The following is a 17,211-nucleotide window of genomic DNA, read 5'->3' on the forward strand; positions in this document are numbered from 1 at the left end:
GGGGGACGGGGAGGATGCTCTTTAATTTCTGAGGGGCACCGCGTAAACAGGGTTGCACAGAGCCAGCAGCCGGTGGGTGGCAGCGCGAGGGGGGGACAAGGACACCTGGGGTGGGTCAAGGACAGTCAGGATGGACAAGGATGCTTGGGAGGGATGCGGAGGGTGCTCAGGGAGGGAGGAGGACCGTGGAGACAAGGACAGTTGGGAGGGACGAGGACTCTGGGGAGGAAAAAGGGTGTTCAGGAAGGATGAAGTCCCCAGGGACAAGGACAATTGGGAGGGACGAGGATGCTTGAGGAAGGATGAGGTTGCCTGAGGGAGCCAAGGACGGTCACTAGCGATGAGGACACTGGAGGGACAAGGATGGTCAGGGAGGGAGGAGGACCCTGGGGACAAGGACAATTGGGAGGGATGAGGACACTGGGGAGGGACAAGGATGCTCAGGGAGGGAGGAGGACCCTGGGGACAAGGACAATTGGGAGGGATGAGGACACTGGGGAGGGACAAGGATGGCTGGGAGGGATGAGGGTGGTTGGAAGGGATGAGGACAGCTGGTGGGACGAGCATGCATGGGAGCAACAAGGACAAGGACACTGCAGAGGCATAAGCGTGCTGGGGAGGGACAAGGAACTTTGGGGGACAAGGGTGTTTTGGGGGGACGAGGACACTGGGGAAGGACGAGGACGCCAAGTGGTTGGGGATTGCTGGGGGGAAGAGGACACTTGGGTAAGACGAGGTTGCTTGGGAGGGACAAGGACAGTAGGGAGGGACGAGGAGGATGGTCACAGGGGGATGAGGATGGTGGGGAGGGATGAGGAGCCTTGGGAGGGGGTGAAGACAGTTGGGGAATGATGAGGATGCTCAGGAGGGATGAGAACCCTGGGGATGAGGATGGATAGGAGGGATGAGGACACCTGGAGGGAGCACAAAGACATGCAGGAAGGACAAGGTGGCTTGTGAGGGATGAGGACACTTGGCGGGGGGGTCAAGGCCGGTCGAGGTGGGACAAGGGTGCCGAGGAAGGATGTGGACAGTCAGGAGGAATGAGAACTGTCAGCGGGGATGAGGACAGGCAGGGGGACAATGACCCTGGGGAAAGGCAGGGACACTTGGAATGGACAACGGTGCTTGGGCGGAGCAAGGATGAGGATGGTTGGGGGATGAGGATGCTGGGGAAGGAGGAGGACACTGGGGAGGGACAAGGACACTTGGAGGGGACGAGGGCACTTGAGGAGGGTGAGGATGCTGGGGAGGGATGAGGAATCTGGGGAGGGATGGGGACACTGGGAAAGGATGAGGACACTTGGGGAGGTTGAGGATGTTGGAGAAGGAGGGACATCTGCCCACCTTGGTGCCACCCACCCTTTGTGGGTGGCTTTTGTTAGCAAAGAGCCCCTTTTTTGGGAACTTCTTAATAAAGCTGGTTTTTAGCCGAGCTGAGGGGACTCTGGCCTTGCCGTATCCTACGTCCCGGAGAACGCCACGCTTCTGTCCCTCCTGTCCCCATCTCACCACCTGCCCTGGCCCAGGGGCCACCGCTCCCCATCCCGTGGCCACCTGGAAAGAAATGGGGACATTTTCCAGCACCCCGCGACGGGTGACACCCTGGGCCGCCCCCGGTGCCCATCACCCCTGCATCGGGGCGCTGCTCACCGTGCTGTGGGATGCCCACAGCCGCTTCCATCCTGGGTCTCCGCGGCACCCCCAGCGCCGTCCCCCAGTCCCAGGTGGGGATGGGGACCCCGGGCGAGAAGACCTCCTCCAAGGGTGATGGTGGTGGTGAGGGACCTACCGGGGAGAAGGCAGGAGGTGGTGGCACCACCGCCGTGTCACGATAGGGCCACCTTCCCTGAAGAGGTGACAGTGCTGGGGGTCAGAGTGGGGGTCCAGGAACCCTTCGCTCACCCCCATAGCTCCCGTCGGTGTCCTCGAGGCTGAAGCAGAGGCCATCGACGGCCACCGCCAGCGCCCGGGCGAAGCTGGCGTCCAGGAGGAAGGAGCCATCGCAGGAGCTCACCAAGCTGCAGCGGGCGCTGGTGAAGTTGTCCTCTGAGACAGAGCCCCAGCCGTTCAGCAGCGACCCCCCCGGTGAGCCCCTCGTCACTGGCTGCTCTTCCTCCTCCTCCTCTTCCTCCTCCTCCTCCTCCTCACCCAGCTCGGAGGCTGGTGGCCCGTAGATGTAGCCGTAGGTGTGCGGCGGCGAGAAGGACCGGGGCATGGCCGGCACTGGGGCGCTGTGGGGGACATGGCAGGGACGCCGCTGGCACCAGGGGATGCTGCCACCATGGTGGTGTCCCAGGGGGGTGGAGTGTACCTGGGGCAGATGGTGTCCTGGTCCATCTCCAGGTCCTCGGCCACTCGTTGAGGCGTCAAGACCCCGTCGCTGAGCACCGGTGAGAGGCGGCCAGGGCGTGGGGACCTGTCCCTGGGGTGCCTGGTGGCAAGGAATGTGTCATTGGGGTACCTGGTGGCCAGGAACATGTCCCTTGGGTGCCTGGTCACCAGTGATGGGTCCCTGCGATGCCTGGTGACCAGGGACATATCCTTGGGGTACCTGCTGCCCAGGAAAGCGTCCCTGCGGTGACCAGGGGCTGGAGACTTCTCATCGGGGCGTCTGGTGTCCGGGGATGTGTCCCTTGGGTGTCTGGTGTCTGGGGATGTGTCCTTCGGGTGCGTGGTGACCGGTGACATGTCCTCAGGGTACCTGCTGGAGACAGGAACATGTCCCTTGGGTGCCTGGTCACCAGCGATGGGTCCCTGGGGTGCCTGGTGACCAGGGACATGGCCTTGCGGTACCTGGTGGACAGAAACTTGTCCTCGCGGTGTGCAGTGCCTGGAGACTTCTCCTTGGGGACCTTGGTGACTGGGGACTTGTCCCCCGGGTGTCCGTTGGCTGAGGACGTGTCCTCGGGCTGCCTGGTGGCTGGTGACATGTCCCGCTGGTGCGTGGTCACTGGTGATGGGTCCCTAGGGTGCCTGGTGGCTGGGGACATGTCCTTGGGGTACCTGCTGCCCAGGAACGTGTCCCTGTGGTGCCCGGGGACTGGCGACATCTCCTCGGGGTGCCTGGTGACGGGGGACACGTCCCTGGGGCACCTGGTGACCGGGGATGTGTCCTCAGGATGCCTGGTGACTGAGATTGTGTCCCTCTGGTGCCTGGTGGCTGGCGATGGCTCCCTGGGCTGCCTGGTGGCTGGGCACGTGTCCTCATGGCATCTGGTGACTGGGGACTTGACCCTGGGGTGCCTGGTGACTGGTGACACATCCTTGGGGCGCCTGGTGGCCAGGAACACGTCCTTGGGGTTCTCAGTGACCAGGGACATGTCCCTGGGGTGCCTGGCGGCTGGTGTGGGGCTCTCAGTGACCGAGGATGTGTCCCTGGGGCGCCGGGTGGCTGGAGACATGTCCCTAGGAATCCCAGCGACCGTGGTGTCCATGTCCTTGGGGCGTCTTGTGGCTGGGGACATGTCCCTGGGGATCTCAGCGACCGAGGACACGTCCTTGGGGCGCCTGGTGACTGGGGACGCGTCCCTGGGGGTCCCAGTGACTTGGGACACGTCCTTGGGGCGTCTGGTGTTGGGGGACGTGTCCCTGGGACGTGCAGTGGCCGGGGACCTGCAGGTGGAAAGGACGCGGTGGCACTTGCGGCATAGGAGTCAGGGTGGGGGGCACCCGTCTGCCTCCCCAGGGTGGGGGACACCCAGACTCACCGCGTCACCGGTGGGTGCCAGGCGTGGGGTGGCCTCGGGGGTGTCACCGGTAAGCCGGTGACGCCGGCGGCCAGTGAGGCGCTGCCCCGACGTGGTTTGGGGGAGCTGAAGACCGGCAGCTGCCACGGGTCCCCTCCGGCCGGCGCGGCGGTGGCGGTGTCACCGTCGTGTCCCCTTTGCCGAGGCCACCCGGCTGCCAGCCCAAAATCTGTCCCCCACTCGCTCCCGGGGACGTGGCCGGGGCCACCGGCGAGCAGCGGGGTGCTGTGCACTTGGTGCAGCTCTGCACGGGACGGGCAACACGCAGCCATGAGCCACCCCCCCGGTGTCCCCCCCCCCCGTGTCCCCGTGTCCCCCGCCCCGTACCCACCTCTCTTGCGGACGCGCTCCCAGGGTGCGGGGTTGGGGGTGCTGGGCGAGGTGCGCACCCCAGGGTGCCCCCCGACGTAGCACCCTGCGTCCCCAAGGGGCGGCGGGTGCCCCCCGTGGAGGCTGCTGTGGTTGGGGGGCGTGGGGGGGCCGAGGCTTGAGGGCTCCAAGGACAGGGCTGGGGGGGCGAGAGCGGTCAGGGCACCCATGGGTGCTGAGCTGGGTGTCTCTTGTCCCCTCCGTCCTCCGCTCCGTCTGTCCCCAGGTCCCTGCTGCCCGCGGAGAGGGTCCCATGGCAATGGGGGGCGCCCAGGTGGGGGTCCCATGGCATCGAGGGGGGTCCCAGGCATAGGGTGGGGGGTCTTGGGCACCCTTCGCTGGTCTCACAGCACCCGGCGAGGGTCCTAGGCAGTGGGTGAGGGGTCCCATGGAACAGGGTGGGGGTCCCACGCCGCTGGGTGGGGGTCCCAGCCCCATGGGGCTCACTGGAGGGGTGGGGGTCCCACGGCGCTGGGTGGGGGTCCCAGCCCCATGGGGCTCAATGAAGGGGTGGGGGTCCCACAGCGCTGGGTGGAGGTCCCAACCCAGGGCTCAATGAAGGGGTGGGGGTCCCACGGCTCTGGGTGGGGGTCCCAGCCCCATGGGGCTCACTGGAGGGGTGGGGGTCCCACGGCGCTGGGTGGGGGTCCCAGCCCCATGGGGCTCAATGAAGGAGTGGGGGTCCCACGGCACTGGGTGGGGGTCCCAGCCCCATGGGGCTCACTGGAGGGGTGGGGGTCCCACGGCGCTGGGTGGGGGGTCCCAGCCCCATGGGGCTCAATGAAGGAGTGGGGGGTCCCACGGCTCTGGGTGGGGGTCCCAGCCCCATGGGGCTCACTGGAGGGGTGGGGGTCCCACGGCTCTGGGTGGGGGTCCCAGCCCCATGGGGCTCACTGGAGGGGTGGGGGTCCCTGCCGTCGCTGCCCAGGAGCCGGCTGCTGAGGCTGCTGCTGCTGCTGAGGTTGTGGGGGGGCACAGCCAGGTTTCCAGGGGCCACCGAGCCACGGCGAGTCACCGGCCACCAGCCTGCGGGGCGAGGGGTGCCACCAGGTCACCCCCGTCCCCACCCTGCCGAGGACACCCCACCCCACGGCCCCCCCCCCCCCTCACCTGTGGCGAGCCGCGGCGTCCTGGCTGGCGCGGCGCTGGCAGAGGAGGAGGAGGAGGGCGAGCAAGGCCAGCCAGAGCAGCGAGCCGGCGGCTGCGATGACGGCGGGCTGCCGCAGCACCTGCACCACCCTGGTGCTCCCCGCTGTCAGCCCTGCGAGGGTCCCACCGGCGTCACCCCTATGCCACCCCCTCCACACCCTCCACCCCCGCACCCCGTCTTGCTCCCTGTCCCCTACCCAGGATGCTGCAGGTGACATTGCTGGGGACCCCCAGCCCCGCGCCGTTGAAAGCTGCCACCTGGACGCAGAATTCGGCCCCAGGGCTCGGGAGGAGGGTTTCCAGGTGGTGGGTGCCTCCGTCCACTGTCCTGTTGGTGGGGCGTTGCCACCCCTCCCCCATTGACCAGACCTGGCAGGCACCAAGAGTATGGGCCCCTTTAGATGAAGGCCCTTGGTGGATCCCCGTGATGGATCCCAACAGGATTGACCCCCTTGGATGAGCCTCTTTTCATGTACCCCCTTGGGTGCACCCCCCCCTTAGATGGATCCCCTTGATGGACCCTTTTGCATGGATGCCCATGGAGGAATGCCCCTTGAATGGACCCCCTTGGGTGGTCCCCATTAGATGAATCCACTTGGTGGACCCCCATTGATGGATCCGTCTTGGACAGACCCCTTGGAGGACCCCCTTAGATGAATCCCCTAGGCTGAACCCCCTTGGATGGTCCCCCTTGGGTTAGATCCGCTTGGATGACCCCCTTCCTTAGAGTTACCCCTTGGATGTATCTCCTTGGATGGATCCCCCCTTAGATGGGTCTCCTGGGATGGACCTCCACCTTGGTTGGCCCCCTTGACCAAACCTCCTTATCAAGATCCCTCTTGGATGGACCCCTTGGACTGGCACTCCTTGGATGGCCACCCTTGGATAGGCCCCCGCCTTTGATAGGCTCCTTTCTTGGATGGATACCCCTTAGACAGGCGCCTTGGATGGACCCTCTTTGGCCAGAAGCCCCCAGGCCCCTCCCTGCCCCGTCACCCCAAACCTTGTAGCCCCGGATGATGCCGTTGTGGGCCTCAGGAGGAGGTGGCTCCCAGCTCACGACCACGGTGCCGTTCCCCGTCTCAACCTGGCCCACGGTGACGTGCTGAGGCGCCGCGCTTGGCACTGCCGGGACAGCGGTGCTGAGGCCCCCTGGGACCCCCAACTGACCCCCTCATCCTCCACCTGGGCATCCCTGGTGGCACCTCACACCCAACGCACCTTCCTCGGGTATCCAGAGGTGCCTGCTGTTGCTGTCCAAGCCCTGGGTCCCTCCAGCGTAAGGTCGGACCTTGAACTCATACTTGTAGCCCCTGCGGAGCGCGGGGATGACGGTGCTGAGGTCCCTGCCCGCGTCGTGCTGGACCCAGGCGGTGGTGGCAGGGAGCAGGCAGCGGTACAGCACCATGTAGCCCTCCGGCGCCGGTGCCGGCGTCAGCACCTGGAGGGGATGGGAAGGGTTACGAGGCATGGTGGGACACGGATGGAACACGGGGATGGAGCTCCAGCCTCATCCCTGTGTCCCATCCCAGCCCTCTGGCGGGGACATCCTGACATCACACGAACCCGCCAGCGGAGCCGGACGGCGGCGGCGGCGGGCAGCGCGGTGCCGTTGTCCAGGTGCAGCCGCATGGCCAGCAGGTCCCGGGGCGCGGCCTCCCGCCGGCCCGTTGGCAGGCGGTCTGCGGGGCAGAGGGAAGGTAACAGTGGCACCAGGCAGGAGCAAGGTCCCTCAGCACCCGCCCCAGATACCTGTGCCTGGAGACCCTGGGATCTCCTTGGAAGGACTCACTCAGATGTACCCTTTGGATGGACACCTCTTGGACAGACCCCCCTCAGACAGACACCCTTTGATGAATCTGTCTTGGATGGACCTTCTTTGATGGACCCCATGACAGACTCCCATTGATATGTCCCCCTTAGACGGACCCTTTGGATGGATACCTCTTGCTGGATCCTCTTTTAATTGAACCCCCACCTTGGACACACCCCCATAAAGAGATCCCCTTGGAGGAACCTGCTTGGATGGATCCCCTTTAGATGGACTCTCTTGAATAGATCCCCTTGGATGGACCCCCACCTGGATGCATCCCCTTACACGGACATGCTTGGATGGACCCCTTGGATGGATACTGTTGGATGGATGCCTTTAGATGGACCTCCTGAGACGGACACCCTTCAGAAGTAGCCCCTCTGATGGACCCTCCTTGAATGGACTCCCTTAGATGAGTCAGTTGGATGGACCCTGTTTTGATGGACCCTCTTGGATAGACCTTCTTGGATAGATATCCTTGGATGGATCCCCCTTGGACAGACTCCCCATGGACGACCTCCTTGGCTGGACCTCCCTTGGCTGGACCCCCCTTGGCTGGACCCCACCTTGGACAGACTCCCCTTGGACGAACCCCATTAGATGGCCCCCGTTAGATGGCTCCCTTTGCATGGACCTCCCCCCACAAGATGACCCTGGGTCCCCGTGGCGGTGGAGGCCACAGAGGTCCCACGCTGACCCTCCACGCGGAGGCGGGCGGTGGCGGCGGCGGTGCCCAGCTGGCTCTGTGCCGTACACACGTAGGCGCCGGCGTCGGTGGCCGTCACGGCGTAGAGGCGCAACGTGTTCTCCCGGTCCACCTCGTGCCTGCGGGTCACCAGGTCTCCATCAGCCCCCTCACCACCCCACCCTGGGGGATGGGACACCTCCACCCTGCCACCACCTACCTGCCCCAGGGCAGGTCCCCGCGTTCCTTGTGCCACTGCACCCGCGGCGCTGGGTCACCTTGGGCGCCGCAGCCCAGCTCCACGGTGCTGCCGGCCACCGCCACGGCGTCGCTCGGGCGCCGCACGATGGTCGGCTTCTCTGCGGGGGACATTGAGGGACGTGGCACCAGCACCGGGTGTGACATGTCCCCCACCCGTGGGACACCCGTGGCTTACCCAGGACGGAGACGCGGGCGCCCCGGCTCTCCCTCTCGCCCGCCGCGTTGGCCGCCACGCAGACGTAGATCCCGGAGTCGCTGCGCCGCGCCGGTGCCACCCGCAGCTTCCCGTTGGTGACCAAGTACCGGTCACCCGTCAAGTCCAAGGTCACCCCGTCCTTCTTCCAGGTGACGCGGGGTTCGGGGTGCCCCGAGGGGGGGACGCAATCCAGTTCCAACGCTTGCCCCGCCGTGGCCACCAAATCACCCGGCTGCAGGCGGAAATTGTCCCGCAGCGCTGCGGTGGGGAGGGGACGCCATGGGTGGGGGGGAGGACAGGATTTTTTGGGGTCCCCCCCCCCACCCGCCCACATCATCCCCACGGGGTGTCCTTACCAGCTGCGGTTTGGGGGGCCGGGGCTGCGCCGGGGGGGTGGCAGCCTGTGGGGTGACATGGAGGACGGTGGGTGCACCGAGAGCGCACGGTCTCAGCCCCGGTGGGTGGCGGGGGGCAGCGGGGGGGGGCGGAATTAAGGGTATTTTTCTCCCCCCCCTCCCCGGGGGCCGCACTCACCTCCCCGGCGCAGAGCGGCGAGGCAGAGCCCCAGTCCCAACGCCATCGCCCAGCCGCCCGCCATGCCGGCCCCGGCCAACCTTCCCGCTTCCTCCCCAAATCCCGGTCCCTCCCTGCCGGCACCGGGACCAGATCAGGCTCCGGATGGGGGGGGACAATAGCCGGACGCAGGGGCCGGGAAGTGCTGGGGGAGGGAGATGGACACAAACACCCGGTCATGGTGGCACTGGCAGCACCCGGAGGCAGCAGGGTTGGGGACACCGGTGTTTAACGAATTTAATTAATCAGAAGAAATTCCGCCCCCCCCCCCCGCCCCCCCCCCGCCATGGTCGGAGGAAGACGAATTAAGAAGAAACGAGCTCTCGGCTGGGGACACCATCAGTAGGGACCAGAGTGAACGGTCGAGGGTCCCCCCAGGCTCTGCAAGCTGAAACTTGGGTGCCAGCCAGCTGCGCCGAGCTTGCCCGGTCTCAGCTATCACCCACCTCTCGTGTCCCCCCCCACCCCGGGGGGGGCACCCTGTCCCACAAAGACACCCAAGGGTGCCGCTGCCGGCCGGGTAGCACGTTTAGTTTATTGGTTAGTAGCGCACCCCGGGGTGCCCCGGCACCCACCCCGGGTGCCCCGGGGCCCGGCTCGCTCGGACGGCCACTCTCCGGTTTTCATCCTAAACCTATTTCCCGGGAAGGCCTGGGGGGGAGAGGCGATGGCGCACGCCCCAAAACCGGGGGATTTTCCCAGAAAATCCAGGCGCGGCGGAAGGGCGGCGCTCGGGCCGGGGTGGGGGGGGGTGTGTGTGTTTGAGCCCGTGTTTAGGGGACGGTGCAGCCGGGGGAGCTGGCGGGGGCGGGGGGAGAGGAGGGAGCCCCCCCCGGCTCCGGTGCGCAGGGTCTGGGTGCCGCAGTGGGGCGGGCAGGGGGCTCCTGCACACGCTGGGTGGGGTGCGCGCAGCACCCGCTCCCCGCGCGCTCCTGCGCCGTTGCCTGCGCCCTCTTAGCCGCGCGTCTCGTGCACGCTCTTCTCACACACTCCGCACACGCGTGCCCCCGGCAAGCGCCGCAGGCGTCACGCTCTCCTCGCGCTCTTCGCGTGCTTGCCGCGTTCTCCGCTCGCTCTCTGCCGGCTCCATGCGCGCTCTCGGCCAACGCTGCACGCGTGCTCTCGTTGCGCTCTCCCTGCACGCCTTCCTGCAAGCTTCGCGCTGCTCTTCCCTCACGCGCGCGCGCTCCCCCTCGCGTGCTCCGTGCGGGCTGCCCGCGAGCGCTGCACGCGTGCTCTCTCTGTGGGCCCTGCGCGCGCTCTCCGCATGGACCCTCTGCCCGCTCGTGCTCCCTGCGCGCTCCACGCGCGCTCGGAGAGCGCTCCTGGTGCTGACACGCTCCTAGCTGCATGCTCCATGCACAGCCTGCACGCTCCGTGCGCGCTGTCTGCATGCTCCATGCACACTCCATGCACGCTCCATGCACGCTCCATGCACGCTCTCTGCACGCCTTCCCCCCACGCTCCGTGCGTCCTCTCTCCGCACAATCTGCGTGGCCTCGCAGCCGCACGCTCCCTGCTTGCTCTTGCCGCGCCCTGGCTGCGCGTTCTCCCCCGCGTGCTCCACGCGCTCTGCCCCGCGCGCCCCTGCGCGTGCTCTCTCTGCGCACCCTCGCGCATGCCCCCTTGCGCCCTTGGTGCGCCCTCCGTGCGTGCTGCCGGCACGCTCTGTCCGCGCGCTCCGTGCGTGGCATCTCCGCACGCTGCCCACGTGCCCGCTTGCGTGTTCGGTGCAAACCCTCTCTCCGCACGCTCCCTGCACGCTCCCTCTGCGCCCTCCGCGCACGCTCCCCGCAGGTTCCACACGTGTCCTCTGACGCGCCCCGCGCACGCTCGCTGTGGGCGTGCGGTCCCTGCATGTTCTACCTGCGTGCTCCCTGCGCGCCCTCTCGCGCGTTCCATGCGCGCTCCCTCTGCGCGCTCTGCACGTGCCCTCCTGCACGCTCGCTCTGCACAGCACGTGCACACTCCCTCCGCACGCCCTCTCCGCGTGCTCCGCGCACGGCCTCTCGCACGCTGCATGCACGCTCTCTGTGCGCGCGCTCTCTCTCTGCACGCTCTCCACGTGCCTTCGTGCACGCGCTCTCGGCGCGCTGGGTGCACGCTCGCTCTGCGGGCTCCGTGCGGGCCCTCCTGCACGCTCCGTGCGCGTCCTGCACACTCTGCGCACGCCCCCTTGCACGCTCTCTCCCGCACGCTCCAGGCAAAGCGCGCGAGCTTCCTTCCCGCACGCTCCCTGCACGCTCCTCCCGGCGAGAAACCATTCAAGCGACGCCCCGGGAAGGCGGGGGACGGAAGAGGGGAGCTCCGGGTGGGATCAATAGCAAATTAGTGACTTTACGCCCCAGCCAAACGATGCCCAGTGGCGGGAGCGGGGCCGTGCCGGTGTTCCCGCTCGCTCGGCGCCGCCGAAGCGCGCACACGTGTCCCCCCCGGCTCAGGCGCTGATCTCCACGGCGTTGGCCTCCTCCTGCTCCCGGATGACGTGGACGCCAGCAGTCCGCAGCAGCCGCGGGGCTCCACGGGAACGCGCCGGCGATCCCGGCGGCGACCTGTGCGTCCGCGTCGAGGCGGGCGAGCGAGCCGGCGAGCGATGGTAACGGCGCGTCGAACGCCCCACGGGTCCCGGCGAACGACCGGCTGCTGGGATGGGGGAGCTGGTGTAACCCGGTTCAACCGTGCCACGGGGTTCGGGTGACGAATCTTCCTCTGCCTCCGGCGAGTCCTGCCAAAAGCCAAAGGGTGGACGAGTGCGCGAAGCGCGCGAGACCTGGTGCCGCGGCGCAAAGCCGGGGAGCCACGGGACGCGCTAAGGGCCGCTCACCTTGTCCTTGAGGATGTACAAGGCCACCGGGTTTTTGCGCTCGTGCTCGCTGCTCCGCGGGATGCCCTCGGCTGCGTGGAGGCAAAGCGTTGCTTACCCCGCCGGCGGCGCCGGCGGCGGCGTTCCCCCAGCCGCCGCCGTCATCGCGCTGGGGCCGGCACTCACCCTCGTGCTTCAGGCGCTCCTCGTCCTGCTCGGGGTATTCCGAGGCTGGTTGTGTCTCCGCTTGCCGCTTCTCCCTGGGGAAGGGAGAGAGGGGGGGGGACAGCATCGGCACCACGGTGCGGGGAACGGACTGTGGTTCAGCTGGGAAAGGGCGTGGTGCTGTGGTGAGGGAGAGATGGGATGGGATGGGATGGGATGGGATGGGATGGGATGGGATGGGATGGGATGGGAAGGGATGGGACGGGATGGGACAAGGACAGGACAGATGGGTTGAGGCAGGATGGGACAGGACGGACGGGATGGTATAGGATGGGACGCGATGGGATGAGATGGGATGGGATGGGATGGGATGGGATGGGATGGGATGGGATGGGATGGGATGGAGTGGAATGGGATGGAGTGGGATGGGATGGGATGGGATGGGATAGGACGGGAAAAGGACAGGACAGATGGGTCGAGGCAGGATGGGATGGGATGGGATGGGATGGGACAAGATGGGTTGGGATGAGATGGAGTGGAATGGGATGGGACAAGATGAGATGGGATGGGATGGGATAGAATGGGCTGGAACAGGAGAGATGGATCAAGGCAGGATGGGATGGGATGGGATGGGATGGGACGGGACGGGACGGGACAAGATGAGATGGGATGGGATGGAACAGGAGAGATGGATCAAGGTGGGATGGGACAGGATGGGAGAGGATGGGGTGGGATGGGTCAGGATGAGGTGTGATGTGATGGGACAGGACAAGATGGGATGGGATGATGAGATGAGATGAGATGAGAAGAGATGGGACAACGTGGGATAGGACAAGGTGGATGGGATGGGATGGGACTGGATGGGACGAGAAAAGACAGGATGGGACAAGACGGGACAGGATAAGAGGAACCCCCTTTGTCTCCCGTGTTACCCCCAGCCGTACTTCTTGGAGGGTTTCCAGCAGGCACAAACTGTCACCAGGGTGACGAGGAGGAAGATGCCGCCCGTGGAGAGGATGATGTAGAGGGAGCTGCGGCCTGGGGGAGAGGAATCGGGGGGGACAACCCCCCCCCCCCCCCAGATTTTAGCTGGGAGCATCTCAAAAGGAAGGCCGGCCCCAGAGGCGTGGGAGGGGAGAACGGGTGGCTTACGGTAGACGGTGAGCTTCACGGGGATGCTGCGGCCGTGGCTGATGGGGTTCTCCACCAGGCAGCTGTAGACGTCGTCATCGGCCATGAGGACGCGGGTGATGGTGAGGATCTTCTGGTCAGGGGAGAGGAGCAGGCGGGAGTCATTGGTCAGTGGCCTCCCGTCCTTCAGCCAGGTGTAGGTGGGCTTGGTGCCGTTCTCGTGCGAGCAGTTGAGGGTGAAGAACTCGCTGAGCTCCAGCACCGTCGAGGAGGCCACCAGCACTTGCGGCTTCGAGATGGGGACTGCAGGCGAGCGGGGGAACCAGGGTGACGCCGTGCCTCACGGGACGGATGGGCCCAGGGGACGGGAAAGGGCACATCACAACCCCGCCGGGGACGTAGCTTGGCAGCACGGGGGGGCTGAACCCGCGGAAACCACCTCCCGGTTGGAAAAAGCCCTCCCTAAAAGCAGTCAGGGAAGACATCCCATGGAGAAGCCAGTCTCCGCCGGACGTCCTCCTTGCACTTACTGTCCACGGTGAGGTTGATGGTCTTCTCGCCGGTGAAGGTGTCATCGGTGATGGACACCTCCACCTCGTAAGCACCTTCGTCGGCCAGCTGCAGGGGGTTGATGAGCAGCGAGCCGTTCTCCAGCACCCGGATGCGGTCGCGGTAGTCGGGCCGCAGGTTGCCGATGATCTCGGTGCCGATGGACTGGACGACGGTGACGGGCTTGTCCCGCTTCAGCTGCCACTTGACCACCGGCTTGTCGGCGCTGGCGCTGGCGTAGCGCACCGACAGCAGCGCCGCTTTGCCCGCCGTGCCGCGGACCAGCGGCGTGGGGCTGGTGATGTTGACCCCCGCCAGCAGACCTTGGGGTGGGGAGAGACAGTGACGGGGGGCGGGGGGGGCCGGTGGGGGGCCGGGCAGGCTGCCTGGTCCTCCGAACCCGGAGAAAAACCGGGGACACCCCCCCCCTTCCTGCCCTGCAGGACCCCCCCTGCACGCGTCGCCCCCCCCCCCCAAAAGGCAGGGGAGACGTCCCGTTGTGGGGGTGATGCTGCCGAAACGCACGCATCAGCCCCCCCCCCCCCCCCCAAAAATGCGCTCTCTCCTGCAAAAACCGCGTGCGTCGCCCCCCCCCAAAACTGGCGGGGGGGGGGGATTTTTGGCCTCCCAGCCCTGTCGGATGCTCCGGTGCAGCCGAACCCCCTCCCCCCCGGGGGATGCAAAACTTGGAGGGGGGGCTGGGGGGGGGGGGGGGGGGGGGGTGATGCCCACGCGTCGCTCCTCGACGCCGGTTTTAAGCCAAAAAAAGGCAAGAGGAAAAGTGGAAAAAACTGATTTTTTTTAAAAAATTTTTTTTTAAAATAATTTTTTTTTTTTTTTTTTTTTTTTTTTGGGGGGGCGGGTGACCCCCTCCAAAACCAGCCTTTCTCTCCCCCCCCCCCAACAAATCCCCTAACCTTATCCCCCCGCTCCTGCCGGCCCTGGGGTCCCACCCGTGACCACCACCACCATCCATCCATCCCCCCCCCCCCGCTACCCCCCCGCCACCCGGATGCCCGTCATGCGACGGCGAACAAACCCCATATTGACGGGCAGGGAATGGAAGCCGGGGGGGGGGGAGAAAGAGTTGGAAAAAGCAGCTGGGGAGGGCGAAGCGGGAGCAGAGAAGGCGTTAAACAAGCCCGAAAAGTCATGAGACCTATTGGTATGCGGCGGCTGTCCCTCCGGCCTCCCCGGCTCTTCGGCCCCAAAAACATGCCCCCCCCCCAAACCTCAACCCACCCCCCCCCCCCCAAAAAATGTCTCGGAATCCCTCGGGAAAAGCCAAGCGCAGGACGGGGAAAGCGGCTTTTCAGGCGTCCTCGCACCCCAAGCGTGTCCCCCCCCCCCCCCGAATGCTGCCTTTTTAACCGTCCCTTCCCTTTTTTAACCCAACCGCTCCTTTTTTTTCCTCCGCTCCGGGTTAATAAATTTGGGAGTTAGGTACTAAATCAGCAATATCCCCCCCCCCCGCCCCCCTCGCCTCCCCTCGCTCTCCCTGGTTTAGGGATGGAGATCTCCCACCCTTCCCTGCTGAAAAAAGAACACTCAAAATCCTCATTTTCCCACTATTTGGAGGAATAAATCCCTATTCCTTTGGGGAAAAAAAACCCCCATTTTTTAAATTTTTTTTTTTTTGGGGGGCGGGGGGGGGGGGTGCCTGTGCCTGGCTGCGCTGTTTTGGGGCGCGAATCCGAGCTGGTTGGCTTTGCTCGGCATCCTCGGCTCCTCCGGAGGAGAAACGGGGCCTCCCCCCCCCCCCACCCCGGGGCTGGTTTTGGGTCCAAACTTGGGTAAAACGGTGCAAAGTGGTTGATTTTCCCGCCTCGCCGGACCTGGGACGGGGCGGTTTGAACCCCCCCCCCCCCCAAAAAAGGTGGTATTTAGGGAATAAATGACGGTTCGGGTAGGGAATAAATAAACCCGGGGTGGCAGCAGGAGGAGGTGAACCGGAGCGAACGGCGAAACGGGGTGAAAAAGGGGTTTTTGGGGAAAGCGGGAGGAGGGGTAAGGAAGTTGATTTGGGGATGCTGAAAAATGAGGAAAAAAGGGGTTTTGGGGGAAGCAGAAAAGCTGGGGAGAAGCTCGGGGGGGGGGGGGGGCAGGTGGCAGATCCACCCCCCCCCCCGGGCAGGACCCGCTTGGCTGCGGAAAAGTGGTTTTTCCCCACGTTTTAATTCCCAGTTTTCCCCCCGTTTTTTTTCCTCGCCCGTGAGAGGGGCTGCTCGACGGCGCAGTGACACCCCCGTTTGTTGGGTACCACCCCACCCCCCCCCCCGCCCCCCCGTCGCCCCCCCGCCATCCGCGTACCCCCAAACCCCATTGGAAAGAAATAAAAAACCCCCCAAAAATGGGGAAAACCTGGGGAAAGCGAGGGAAAGCCCCGTTACCTGCGTGCAGCGCCAGGAGCCAGGCCAGCGGCAGCAGGCGGGGGGGAGCGGGGTGACCCCGCGGGGCGGCCGGCGCTCCCCACATTTCGGGTAGGTTCCTTCGCCCCCCGAAATCGTTCCGTTTTTTTTCCTAACTCCGGGCACGTCCCTCGGCGCTCCCGGCCTGGCGTTCCGCCCGGCTCATTTAGGGTTTTTTTTTTTCTTTTTTTTTTTCTTTTTTGTGTGTTGTTCTTCCCTTTCTCAATAGGGCCCTGTGTCCCGGGCGGCTTTGGCCTCCCCAGCGGCCTCGAGCTGACATTTATTTGGGGGAAAAAACACTCAGATTTGCAATTTCCACACACCCCCCCCCAACCCTTTCCCGTATTTTCCCCCCGCCGGAGGTTGGGGGCATCAGCCCATCCAGGCCGGCTGCGGTTTGACACCCCCCCGCCTGCAGACAGTCCCATGGGATTTGGGGCTCCCGTTAATTGAGGGGGTTTCTTTTTTTCGGGGGGGGGGTGTGGAATTTTACAAAGCTGCTGTGTTCCCCCCCGTCCCCGTCCCCCCAAAAGGAGCTCCCCCTCCTTATTTTTTCCCTCTTCCCAGGCTTGAAAACGAAGCCGCGGCCGTATCCAGGCGGCGTTCCAGCTCCGGTGCCAATTAGCGCCGGTTCCCCGGGCATCGCTGAATAGGGCAGCGGGGATGCGGGGCAGGATGCCCGGAATCGCTTCCCACCCCCCCCTCCTGAGTCCTGCCAAGCTCATCACCCCAGTGAGGTACCGCCCCCCCCCCCCCCCAGGAGGCTCCCGGCGGCGGGAAGGGGGTTCAGGCCTCCAGCATCCAGCCCCGGTGGGATGGAGACGCTCCGGGGGGGAGCCGGCTGGGGGGACGGGATGGGGTGATGCGGCCGGGAGGTGTTTTGGGGGGGACTTTTTGGGAGGGCGCTATAGGGAGATGCCATAGGGAGATGCTATGGGGAGGGATTTAGGGGGTGCTATGTGGAGATGCTATGGGGAGATGCTATAGGGAGGGATTTAGGGGGTGCTGTAGGGAGATGCTATAGGGAGGGATTTAGGGGGTGCTGTAGGGAGATGCTATAGGGAGATGCTATAGGGAGGGATTTAGGGGGTGCTGTAGGGAGGTGATAAGGGGAGGGATTTGGGGGATGCTATAGGGAGATGCTATGGGGAGATGCTATGGGGAGGGCTTTAGGGGGTGCTGTAGGGAGATGCTATAGGGAGGGATTTAGGGGGTGCTGTAGGGAGATGCTATAGGGAGGGATTTGGGGGATGCTATAGGGAGATGCTATGGGGAGATGCTATGGGGAGATGCTATAGGGAGGGATTCAGGGGATGCTATAGGGAGATGCTATAGGGAGGGATTTAGGGGGTGCTGTAGG

General features: G+C 65.3%; 2 protein-coding genes across 2 annotated transcripts; both read right to left on the reverse strand.

The window, feature by feature from the left end:
* Positions 1 to 4: 4 nt before the first annotated feature.
* On the reverse strand, positions 5 to 8,869 carry ROBO4 (roundabout guidance receptor 4). The gene is given in 20 exon segments (XM_054223171.1): positions 5 to 1,557; positions 1,654 to 1,788; positions 1,906 to 2,234; positions 2,315 to 2,707; positions 2,797 to 3,615; positions 3,711 to 3,993; positions 4,081 to 4,257; positions 4,957 to 4,998; positions 5,001 to 5,088; positions 5,090 to 5,144; positions 5,229 to 5,379; positions 5,465 to 5,636; positions 6,271 to 6,392; positions 6,489 to 6,708; positions 6,834 to 6,949; positions 7,778 to 7,905; positions 7,986 to 8,124; positions 8,202 to 8,480; positions 8,579 to 8,623; positions 8,757 to 8,869. Coding segments are annotated over 20 exon segments (3,903 nt in total). The 5' UTR covers positions 8,821 to 8,869; the 3' UTR covers positions 5 to 1,411.
* A 2,360-nt stretch (positions 8,870 to 11,229) lies between these two features.
* On the reverse strand, positions 11,230 to 15,954 carry HEPACAM (hepatic and glial cell adhesion molecule). Its single transcript, XM_054223081.1, has 7 exons — positions 15,834 to 15,954; positions 13,425 to 13,766; positions 12,916 to 13,197; positions 12,708 to 12,801; positions 11,785 to 11,858; positions 11,620 to 11,690; positions 11,230 to 11,520 (listed from the first exon to the last, which is right to left on the reverse strand). The coding sequence occupies exons 1-7, from the start codon at positions 15,916 to 15,918 to the stop codon at positions 11,233 to 11,235; spliced, it is 1,236 nt and encodes a 411-aa protein (XP_054079056.1). The 5' UTR covers positions 15,919 to 15,954; the 3' UTR covers positions 11,230 to 11,232.
* Positions 15,955 to 17,211: the final 1,257 nt, after the last annotated feature.

Source organism: Rissa tridactyla, chromosome 17 (genome assembly GCF_028500815.1).
Source record: "Rissa tridactyla isolate bRisTri1 chromosome 17, bRisTri1.patW.cur.20221130, whole genome shotgun sequence".
Classification (NCBI taxonomy): domain Eukaryota; kingdom Metazoa; phylum Chordata; class Aves; order Charadriiformes; family Laridae; genus Rissa; species Rissa tridactyla.